The sequence below is a fragment of the Podarcis pityusensis genome (genome assembly GCF_964106645.2).
Source record: "Podarcis pityusensis genome assembly, chromosome: 17".
Lineage (NCBI taxonomy): Eukaryota > Metazoa > Chordata > Lepidosauria > Squamata > Lacertidae > Podarcis > Podarcis pityusensis.
The window spans coordinates 14635171-14647443 of NC_138042.1; the positions used below are offsets into that span (position 1 = coordinate 14635171).

At 41.8% G+C, this 12273-nt stretch overlaps 1 protein-coding gene across 5 annotated transcripts in view; it reads left to right on the top strand.

Moving 5' to 3' along the window:
* The window catches only part of SLC24A2 (solute carrier family 24 member 2), an 88066-nt gene that overhangs the window by 57996 nt on the left and 17797 nt on the right, over positions 1–12273 (top strand). For 4 of the 5 annotated variants that reach the window (XM_080987810.1, XM_080987807.1, XM_080987808.1 and 1 more), the window contains 3 exons: positions 3310–3360; positions 7517–7612; positions 9666–9754. In XM_080987810.1, coding sequence (XP_080843936.1) covers positions 3310–3360; positions 7517–7612; positions 9666–9754 — 236 coding nt within the window. The remainder of the gene's footprint in view (positions 1–3309; positions 3361–7516; positions 7613–9665; positions 9755–12273) is intronic. The other variant, XM_080987811.1, reaches the window with a different exon arrangement.

Below are 12273 nucleotides of genomic sequence, written 5' to 3' on the forward strand. Positions count from 1 at the left end.
AGATGTTTTTTCCGGCACCGTGGAAGCGAGTCCCTGCACTGTGCTGTGCCAGTTTAGCGCAGCACGCAGATAGTCGCTGAGTGGGTGGCTCGGTTTGGGGGCAGTTTGGGGCCCATGGGCCTTAGGTTGCCTACCCCTGTTTTAGACAGAGCCATGTGTTACGAATGCTCCTCCTTTCAACCCCACTCTGAATGCCATACATATGTCAGGATGCAATTGTGCTTAGAAATTCATGATATATTTGAAAGACAATTGTAATCAATTGACATCGCTTGTAGGGTTACAAGAAGCTTTGTAAGGAGAACTATATGAATTCTTGCGAAAGAGGACTAAGAAGGAGTTTATTTAGGATTTGGATTTCATAGCAATAACTATAATAAAAAAATTCAAAATTAGAAAGGAAGTTAGAAAACCATCAGTTGAGGTTGATGGAAGTCCTAGGCTGTGATAACCAAAGTTTGTTACTGTTGTTTAAAATGGGATGTTATGTTTGTAAAAAGCAATAAAAATTATATTAAAACAAAACAAAACAGAATGCAATTGTGCTTGCATGCATTATGAATGCCAGTAGAAAAGTGAGCCATTTATTTGTTCTGGTTATTATTATTATTATTATTATTATTATTATTATTATTATTATTTCTACCCCGCCCATCTGGCTGGGTTTCCTGAACCACTCTGTGCGGCTTTCAACAGAACATTAAAAACAGAATAAAAACTTCAAACATAAAAAACTTCCTTAAACAGTGCTGGCTTCAGATGTCTTCTAAAAGTCAGATACTTGTTTATCTGTTTGACATCTGATGGGAGGGTGTTCAACAGGGTGGGCGCCACCACCGAGAAGGCCCTCTCCCTGGTTCCCTGTAAATTCGCTTCTTGCAGGGAGGGAACCGCCAGAAGACCCTCAGAGCTGGACCTCAGCGTCCGGGCTGAACGATGAGTTGGAGACAAATACACCAGTCCTCCTAAGATGATGAATTGTGTAAGATGGTTGGGAACCTGTTGCGGGAATGTAATTGATATTGCCTGTGTCAATCACTTATGACAAGAGAATCACCCAACCTCCCCCTTCACCATGACCACAAAATGTTAAGAGCTGATTCTTTTAATTTTTCAAAAATCTAAAAGAATTTGAGCATGAAGTCCGCTGCTTTTCTTTGTCAACTTTTAAAAACTTGAAAGACCTGACCTGAATGCAAAACTGCCTCTTTCTTTTCAAGGACCCTTTTAATTATGTTTTTGCTCTGTCCCTTTCCTACTGCAAATATTGTGGGTTGGGGAGTTATGTGAAAATGTTTTTTTCATTAGGAAAGCCTTCTGAAGCAAGTCCTGTTTAACCGTTGTTGTAGCACTGTTGCATTTTAATGCCTACCTGGCAGATAGCACCATGAGGTGTTTTTAGGGCATTCAGGAATCTTAGGCAAGTCAACCGAAAAAATCACATTTCCCTAAAAACTCAACAACTTCCTGGTTTTTTACTTTTTGAAGTAAATGCCACGTAACTGTTCTGAACAGTGGCATAGCAAGCAAGAGACTGTCGTTCTTAAATTGACTATACATTTTAGCCAGTACAGGGATGCACAGGTAAGATACATTTCATATTTATCAGGAAACAAAATCCTCTTCTTATTAGCAATTAAGATTGGAAAATCGTCACTGTTATCTTAGATCTAAACGTAAGAGAGAGATCAAGTGTTATGGAAATGTGCCTGAACCCAGACCGTTTTTAGAAGAGAACATGCAATCGAAAGAGTTGACTAAAGAGCGAAATAATGGACCGTTGCTGCTATAATTACTTTCTAAGTGCTTCCATTAAAGCAGGGAGAATAACATCTGAAATTCTATTATTAGGTCTCTGCAAAGCTTCAGTTTTGGTAGTCGGTGATAAATGCTCAGAAATGGAATTACCGAAGGAGGACTAGAACATAATGATGGGGGGGAATCACAGTGTTTCTAAATAATTTGCCTTAATTTGTCATTATTTTGCGCCCCTACTTATCTCATGAATAATTTTAAAAGTCATTTTGAACAATTAACTCACCCCCAGGTATTAAAATGAGCTCATATTTCCAGTTCAGAGGGGAACTTTCCCTTTGAACTTGGAGAGTTCCAACACTGTTTCCACCGTTGATTTGCATCTTATATAATCTTAGCTTTGCTGCATTGGTGCTACAAGATAATTCCACTTTGCAGAAGGCTTTTCCTTCTGTTTGACGAAGGGGTGAAGAAGCTCCCTGAGTCAGATGTTTTCTTTGAAACATATGCTCAGCAATCACAGTGCGACTGTAATGTGCATTTCTGAAGCATTCCTCTTTTATTTAAGTTTTCAGTTTTACAGTTACATCGTTTTCCATTCTTATACAGCAGTTCCTTTTGACTTCCCACCCAGTCTGCATGAAAAACAAAATGAAGTATATTTAGAGTATATCACATAAAAAGCCACAACCTAAACTAAATCATGAAAAGCCTTATGTGGCTCAAGAGCTCAATAGCTCTCCCCATAGGAACCAACCTAGACTCTGTGCTTCTCATCCAAGGCCCTTCACTATGTCCCCCCCCCCCAAGAGGTTTGGAGGGTTAAACCATGAGAACGGGGCCTTTTCTGTGGTGGCTCCCAGTCTGTGTAATGCTTTCCCCAGAGAGGCTTGCCTAGCACCATCATTATATATCTTTAGGCTCCAGGCGAAGACATTCCTCTTTATCCTGGCCTTTGGCCGTTAAATATCTATGGCCTGTTAAATGGGGAGGGTGGGCTCTTCTTACGATTATTTTATTATTATGCTGTGTATTATCATTTTTTTATTATTATTATGCTGTGTAAATTATGTTCTTAATTTTGTACACTGCCCTGGGATTTTTGGATAAAAGGTGGTATAAAATTTAAAATAAATTAATAAAAAAACTTCAATCGTATCCCAATAAACATTAAATAGGCTTTCACCGGAACATGTTCTAGGCATCTTGCAGACTATTGGTGCTAAATAAATATTAAATCATAGCATAAAATTGTAGTTTACAAAAGAAAATTCTCAGAAGGTGAAACTTAAAACGTAACCTTAGAAGAGAAAACGTAATTTCCGGTGACACCCCAAAACTTAATGCGTTTTGTGCTCCAACCAACCTATCCAGGATGCTTACATTAACTACAAAAGCAATTTTCATAAATACGTCTCATTTTGACAAGCTGTGCTTCCCTACTCTGCAGAAAGATTATTGCTGTGAATTTTATTGAGAATGTGTGAAAGCATGTTGATTACTTTGAATGTCTGCTGCTTCCTTATCTCTGTGTCTTTTACTATGATGTTGTAGAGCTGGGATCATATGGAAAGCTAAAATATTATGACACAATGACTGAAGAAGGTAAGAAATATTTTGGAATTTTTGTCTCAGCCTTTTTTTATACTCCTTTTTAAACAAAAAACAAAAAACCTACTGTGATTACTTTTCTTCTTCTTCTTCTTCTTCTTCTTGGGTTTTCTTTTTTCAGTTCCTCTTTGCATGATTTCACTGACATAGCGTGATGTGCTGCCATACCTCTTAACGTTTTTATCAACTCGCATTTGCTGTTTCTTTTTTTATTGCCATACAGCAAATCAGTTTTGCTTTCACATAGCACACACTTCCACTGATCGGCACTTTTAAAACTTTGTTCTTCATGCAAACCTGATCATGTCCACAGCAAGCCCTACTGAGTTCAGTGGGACACACTCCCATCTAAGTGTGTAAAAAGACCGCTGTCCAGATGTGCCTAGATTTATTAACGCAAGACACAATGAGACTTATTAATCACACTTCTCATTTCGGATATAGCAAGGCTAGGAGGTGACCTTTTGATTTTGCAAACACCTACGTGCAAATCGTTCAGAGCTTCATAAAAATATTTGGCTAATTGATGTGAGTGTTTTCATCGAGGTTAGGTGATGTTGTGCAATCCACATTAACAACTGAGATATAGTTTACACCTGTGCAGCCATTTTAAAAATGTAAGCTATGCCAGTTAGCAGTTTGCTCCATCTTGTCAGCACACGCAGTCCTTATCCTTATCACACTGAGAGCCAGTGTGGTGTAGTGGTTAAGAACGGTAGACTCGTAATCTGGTGAACCGGGTTCGATTCCCTGCTCCTCCACATGCAGCTGCTGGGTGACCTTGGGCCAGTCACACTTCTCTGAAGTCTCTCAGCCCCACTCACCTCACAGAGTGTTTGTTGTGGGGGAGGAAGGGAAAGGAGAATGTTAGCCGCTTTGAGACTCCTTTCGGTAGTGATAAAGCGGGATATCAAATCCAAACTCCTCTTCTTCTTCTTCTTCTTCTTCTTCTTCTTCTTCTTCTTATCCAAAGTTTTTGATGGACAAATGAGAGATGGGTGATGCTTCTATCGTCTCCTCCCCATTGCTGAACCAAAGGTGGAACTGCACTGAGAGTTCTTGCAATCCTAATGCAGGGAGGGGGCAATTGCAAGGCAGAATCCATGGAAGGAAGTGAGGCACTTTCCTCTTCCCTCTCTCACTAATTTGGTCTGAATGGATCTCAAACGGGAAATAAGATTGGCATTTTGCCACAAACTATGTCCATTGTTGGACACGGGTGGTGCTGTGGGTGAATCAGATGACAGAGGCAAAGACAAATTCTCCTTGTAGCTCGTGACTCCTGAGCTCTTAGGGCTCCTGTAGCACTGGAAAGTGGGACGTGGGTGGTACTGTGGGTTAAACCACAGAGCCTAGGACTTGCCGATCAGAAGGTCGGCGGTTCAAATCCCCGCGACGGGGTGAGCTCCCGTTGCTCGGTCCCTGCTCCTGCCAAACCAGCAGTTCGAAAGCACGTCAAAGTGCAAGTAGATAAATAGGTACCGCTCCAGAGGGAAGGTAAACGGCGTTTTCGTCTGCTGCTCTGGTTCGCCAGAAGCGGCTTAGTCATGCTGGCCACATGACCCAGAAGCTGTACACCGGCTCCCTCAGCCAATAAAGCGAGATGAGCGCCACAACCCCAGAGCCACGACTGGACCTAATGGTCAGGGGTCCCTTTACCTTTAGCACTGGAAAAGTCTGTTGTGTGGATGGGGCTGGCTTTTCAAATGATTCTGGACTTCAGCTCTCAACAGACCCAGTCAACATGGCCAGTGGTCAGGGATGGTGGGATTTTAGATTAACACTGCCAGCTTCCCCTCCCTTGCTCTCTTGAGTGTCATGCTAAGCGGCCGAAATGAGCACTTTCCCTATTATGGCCCTGGCAGTCAGTGCAACCACTGGCTTTGTTGGGGGTGGGGGTAGGAACAACTGCCTGTCCGTGAGTCCCTCTGGCTGCAACAGGAACAGGTGTGATCTTGCAATAGGACCCGGCCAATAGGACCAGATTGTAAATAGCCCCTTCTGTTTGTGTGCCTCTTCTGATGACTCCATAATCGATCTGTATCCATTTTTCTACCCATAAGTAGATTTGTACTCTTAACCATGTGAGGTTTTGTACCTATTATTTTAGATTTGCGTTTTCCACTGCATTAGAATGAACTAACTAATGAACAGATGACATCTCATTAATCGGTTCTTCATTTCTTTTTGTAAGCGCTCTTTATATAGTCTGGCTTTTGTTTCTTGAAGCACCCATTGATCTCGCTATTACATTACCGTATGTTGTATTAAATGCTCCTGTTTTCAAGCTGTGCCATGTTTGCCAAGTGCATTCTTCTGTGTCAAACCAGTACCAACTTTAAAATACATCCATCGGACACTGCAAACATCAAATAATAAAAATGCTTCGGGATGGATGAATCTTGCCACTGGAGAGACGAATTTTATTGGTGTCCATCAATTGCCATGTTTATCTTTTATTTGATTACATGATTATATCCAAGCTTTATGCCTTCATAGATAACCTTCTATGTTCCTAGTCCCAGTTTTCGTTGCTTCTCTGCATCCAGCCATCTTCTGCTCTCCAAAAGCCTTTCAGAAAACCACAAAGGTTACATTTTTAGAAACTAATCTGATCTCAGGAAGGTCTTTTGAGGGGGGCAAAAACCATTGTTGTCTGCATCTCAGAAACATAATGAAAAGGGAAATAGAAAAGTATTTCTCTTCCACCACTTCCCCACAAATATTTGGTATTTCCCGCTGCCTACTGCCTACCATTATATTTGAGCTATATCCTTAAATCACTCCACTACTAATTGAAAAGCAATTGTTAAGATGAATACCGGAAGTCTGTGCTGCGGGCGGATCCCAGCTATAGCTGAAGACACAATCATGTGCTCTTCCCACCCCCCAGGCAAAGGAGTTGAATGCAGTTGTAAAAACAGATTGCTGCTCAGGGTACATACATTTTTTATTTTTATTTTTTACTTTCACCTCTTCTACATAAGCTTTTCATGGTTTAGCAAATATGCCAAGCTTTTTTGTCCAAAGACAACAACAGAGCAAAACAAATACATATATCCATCATGGGAAGTATCCTGGTTTGTGCAAAAGACAGGTTCTTATTTTCAGATAAAATAGGAAACTGGTTTGCTGCAAACTCTGGGTTGTTTTACTACATTCAATTTGAATCAGACACTGGTCCATGGTGTTCGCTCAGCCAGTTCCTGCTCATTATCAAAATTCATTATCAGAACGGGGAAAATATATTGTAGGATAATTACAAATGTCATGCACTTAGGTCTCTGAGTTGCATAAAGGTCTTATTGCGTTAAAGTATTTTATTGATTAATTGATAAGTAAATAGCGTATGATTTGTTGGCGGCATTTTATTGTTTGTGTCATATGTGTCTTAAAACTGTTGTACGCTACCTTGAGATTCTCAGAGGAAGGAAAAAGAAACATTTTAATTACCCCCCCCCCCCGTTGCATGAGTGAATCTCCAATTCCTCTCCGTCCCCCTTGTGGTATAACCCCCATATCTGTTCCAGAGGGTTGGGGGATCCTCTGGAAAAGATTTTGGGGTCGGCTGGTGGGCTATAGGGGGAGGAGAGGAGCAGGAAGTCCCATTGCTCATGCAGAAGTCAGTTGTACAGTCAGACAGATATCATTGGTATTCACCCCTATATTTACTAGGTAGGCTCTAGCTTGAGAATGATTTTGCCACAATTAACGCATTAGTCTCTGGGCTGCCACAGGCCTCTTAGGCTGCAATCCATTTAATTTAGTGAGATCTAGTGTAAATTTGCATAGGACTGAGCTGTTAGTTGTCTCTTCTGGAATTTGTCTCCTAGGAATGGGAAAAAAAGGCGAAGCATAGCAGTCATCCTATTAATAAAAGTTGGTGTTAATTCTGACAGGTTTCTTCATTCAGCGTTAATTGAAACCAAATCCATGTGCCCCCTTGGTCCAAGATGCTGTCTCTCAGCCTTGCAGGAGCTTCTGATGATACAAATACACACGCAATACTAAGCCACCGTTTTGCAGCTATTCAAGTTGGAAGATATAAGTTCAGCTTGCTGTTTCACGGTGCAAGAAGCTGAGGCAGTAACAGGAATCTGCCACCTCCGATAGCTGTGCTTTAACAAATGTGGTTTTTTCTTTCTTTCAGGAAAGTTTAAAGAAAGGGCATCTATTCTTCATAAGATGGCCAAAAAGTGTCAGGTGGAGGACGGTGAAAAACGGAATGGAAGTGCTAATCATGCTGGTAGGCAAAACATAAGAATATTTAATTATTTCGTTTGCGGATATGTGAATAGAGAGATAGATAATTTATTATAGTCAAAGACCAGCTCACATAACATAACACAATAAAAACAGCATTCATAAAGATAAAATCTACAATCGGAGCAGATTGCAGCATTCGCTCATGAGTTAAAATTGAGATATATACATACACCCGTACAACTGAGATTTGGGCTAGCATAAAAAAAATTGACCCTGAGGCGCCCCAAAGGGGAACTTCAGCATTTCCCTAGTAAGCTATTTTATTCTATAGGATGATCTGTGCCTACAAATCTGGGCGCAGAATCTGGCTACCAGACAGGTCGTCTTACGATCTTTGCCTAAGAGGAGAGAATTAAATATGTGAATAGAAATGCTATAGAGTACTTTACTCAAGAAAATACCGCATTTTTAAAAAAATGAGGTAATACCTATGTATTTATAGTATAATTGCAAAATAGCATGTGCTTTTTTTGTTGCAAAGAAACCTGCAGCTGTTCTGCACAAGATGGATGGGTCTGGCATTCTCATCTGTCTTCCAGTGCAAACATGCTTCCCTTGGCTTCTTGGTACAGTGGTGCCTCGCAAGACGAAAAGAATCCGTTCCGCGAGTCTCTTTGTCTTGCGGGTTTTCTCGTCTTGCGAAGCAAGCCCATTAGCAGTTTAGCAGATTAGCGCTACAGTATTAGCGTCTTAGCGGGCTTAGCGGATCAGCTGATAAGCGGCTTAGCCATCAGCTGTTAAGCGGCTTAAAGAACAGCTGTTAAGCGGCTTAGCCATCAGCTGATAAGCGGTTTAGCGGCTTGGGAAAAAGGGGGGGGGGAAACCCCGCAGGAACTCGCAAGACATTTTCGTCTTGCGAAGCAAGCACATAGGAAATTCGTTTTGCGAAGCACCTCCAAAACGGAAAACCCTTTCGTCTAGCGGGTTTTCCGTCTTGCGAGGCATTCATCTTGCGGGGCACCACTGTATATGCGGTGCAACTGTGTTCACCAAGTTGAAAGCAGCAGTGAAAAACAAGCTTTCCTTCTGCAACATCTTTTTTCCATGCTTGATTTTATTTAAGCTTAGCTCAGCAGTGGGAACAGCAGCCCACCGGCCTAATTAGGCCCAGCAAGCCATTTCCCAAACCAGACCCACCTGCCCACATGATGTGTGATGCAGTGACAGTGAACCCCTTTGAAGATATCACCTGACATCATACTAGAATCATCTGATTGACAGCTGGGCAGTCCCACTCAGCCAGTTCCCCTCCCCTCCCCTGGCTTAGATAATCCTCTGTGATCACACAGGCTAATGATGGTCAACAGGTTGGCTCATTTGCAACCCACCAGCTGATACACGTGTGTGTCCCCCAATTAAGGGATAGACCGGCATCCCTCATCCACATTCTTCTAGAGACTGGCTAGGAGTCAGAGAATATACTGCAGAATAAGCAGTGCCTTTTATGCCTTCCTCCTTCACCTGTTCACGAGTCTTTAAATTGTGGTGTGTGTGAATAGCCCAGGTTTATCCTTGCACCAGTCAGGTCTAGCGGAACGGGAACTAGGAGAATCCCAAAGCACTACATATTCTTCCTCTCTTGCAACATAAATGCTTATGTATGGGCAAAGAGGAGCAAATCACAGAGCTTCTCTCTGCCAGTTTCATCTCCTGAGCAGTTCTACCTGAGGTCCTGGGAGTTGGCCGTGTCTGTAAGAGGCAGATGCATGATAAGAGACTAATTCGCTCTGGGTGAGCAGCTGTGTAAACAAGGAGGTGATTAATTAATAGACTTGATATTGGAGCAAAGAAGGTAAAGATTACAAAGATATTATATTAAACTCTGCTAGCATTCAGTTTGACTCTCCTTTAAATGCCACTGGCTTCAGTAGGTTTAAGCTAGACTATTTTTGTCTCAAGCTAACTCTTATATCAGCTAATTAAATACCAGTGCTTAACTGTTCAATGAGTTTACAGATTAATGGTTGAAAAGTAACTGATATGTTCTCAGTTTTGCTTACGTTTTGTTTTTTAATTTCTGGAATATGCTTCAGGTGCCCCAAACACTGCAAAAGTCGAAGTTGAAGTGACACCACCAAATGACGGAGCTATGCAAAACGGAACGGCTGTTGGAGCAGTAGAGGTTGCTATCTTATTCCTTCCCCTTCTCCCCCCTGTCTCCTCCATCCCTATTTATGCATGATTTCGTGATGCACAGGAAGTACCATAAAAGGGCAAAGAGATTCATAAAATTATGAAACACTGGAGAGAGAGAGAGAGAGAGAGAGAGAGAGAGACTCTTCTTCTTCTTCTTCTTCTTCTCTTCTTCTTCTTCCTCCTCTTCTCCCTCCTCACAAGAATTCAGTCCTCCACAGGTATAGCAAGTTATCATACGGTGTTTGTGAATTGCATGGACACAAGCTGTAGTGTTGGCCACTTGGTTTGATCACTTGGCCATTAGCTTTATGCCCTCCTCACACACCCCTTAGAAACATCCAGCTGGTCACTGTTGCAAACAGAATTATGGGTGTAGGCCACGGATGGGGAAGTTGTGGCCTTCCAGATGTTGCCGGACTTTGGTGCCTGTCCTCGCTGACAAAGGACTATGCTGGCTCATCTTCCCCATCCCTGGACAAAGTGGACCTTTGGTCCATTTCAGTAGCACCCTTATGTTTTCACCGTACGAAGTCTGTGGGCCCAGGGTGGGGGACGCTTACCACTTATCAAGATATAACCTATATGTGAGAACAATCACCTTGGAGATTTAAAAAAGCCCACTGGTTTCACATAAGCTGATGCAGCAGCCGTGTCGTGTGATACGTGGCAAACTGGCTCTCCAAAACTTCTGAGTGAACATTTTTCTCAAGGTTGGGCCAAAGTCAGCGATGTTTCCTTCCAGGGTGCATTTCTCACTCTTGCCTAGGGAACTGCGTTCAGATCACCTGGTTCCATTAATATTCTTTCCTTGCGCTGAGCAAAACATTTCCTCCCAAGACTGCAGCCTGTCAGCTGTGATTAACTGGATTCATAAAAGGGACACGCTTGTGAGTGCTGCAACCTAACCCACATTCTCTCATTTTATTTTATTTCTCATTATTTATAAGATTTTATTACTACATTACAATTAAAAAGATTAATCTGAAAGAAAAAAAAAGATACAAAGCCCTCTTTCACAGGTAAATCTTAACTTAGACTAACACAAGTTTTGACCCAGAATGAGTTTTTGACAAATGGATTCCCACTTTCAAGACTTCATAATTAGAGTCATAGCAAATATACCTGTGGCTCCACTCTTGATGTTCCTGAATAGTCTTGAAATAATTTCAGCTTTTAAACAAGGCTGTCTTCAAAGCAGACAGACAAAAAAAGACAAAGCGCAGTGATTTAATTTTCCATATGAATATTGTTTTGTTATCTTCTTGTTTACATTAGGTATCACCCAGGATTTTAATTTCAGTTAAGCACTTCATTTCACTGGGAGATATTTGAGCATCTGCTCTACTCTCCCATTGACTCACCAGGATTTAAGACTGCTTAGTTTGGCCTGGATCTTGCCCTTTGTCTGTCTAACAAAGAAGTGTTTTCTTTAAGCACAGGGAGAAAACACAAAAGGGTCTAGAACTGAACGAATTAATTTGGAAGTCTTTATCCTTCCTGTCACTCAGGCCTCAGAAATTATTCAGGAAGAACAGAGGCACAAGGAAGCACAACTGCATCTCATAGAATATTCTATGTACAGTCGTTGTGTGTCTAGCATTTTCTAAGCCCACTGGAAAATCCTGCAGAGTCAGGAAGTCTTGTTTTCAAAAGCAAAGTGCTATGTCTGCCTTATTTTGAATAAACTGTAAAGAGAAGGGACCTGACTTTTTGCAAGTCCATACAACTGGATCAAACCATGTTCTCTGCCAGTTCTGCAAAAGAAGAAATCAACAAAAATCTGGCATCAGAAATGGCAACATTTAGAAACCAGTGGGTGAGCCTTTTAATTTCCCAGAACGCTCCACTTTTTATATGAATGTTGGAGTTCCCTGTCAGAGGAATTTCAGAGGGAGAACAGCGTGTCAGATAGCTGGACTGAGACTAATCAAGAAGTTTGATTCCATCATTTAAGCTTCACTAGATACCATGTTTTACTGTCCCAGTATAGCTGTTAATTGACATAGTAAAACTCTGATGCTGCTGCTATCAGCAATTGCTGTTCCGTATTTTAAGCTTTACACAGAGTTGTGGACATTGTCATGTATCCCCCAGCTGAGATTCTAGGCCACGGGTGTCAAACACATGTGGCCCGTGTAGCCACCACCGGCCGCCAGCCTTCACCTTTTATTCTCCCTTTTTTTTTTTTTTTTTTGACACAAGAAAGCCGCCTCTTCAGCGCATGCGCGGCAGCCTACAAGCCAGAGAACGCCTGCCCTCTAGCGGCCCTCCACTTTACTGTAGGACCTACAGATACAACCGGCCCTTTGAGGGTGACCAAACTGCTGATACGGCCCCCGATGAATTTGAGTTTGACACCCCTGTTCTAGGCCATGAAAATTTATACTGCACTGACAGCCGAAACCTGTACCTGTTTACTTAGAAGTAAGCACCACTGAGTTCTTTGGGACTTACGTACAGGTGAGGGAACACAGGATTAAAGCCTTAATCTGCTGGTCTTTCAGT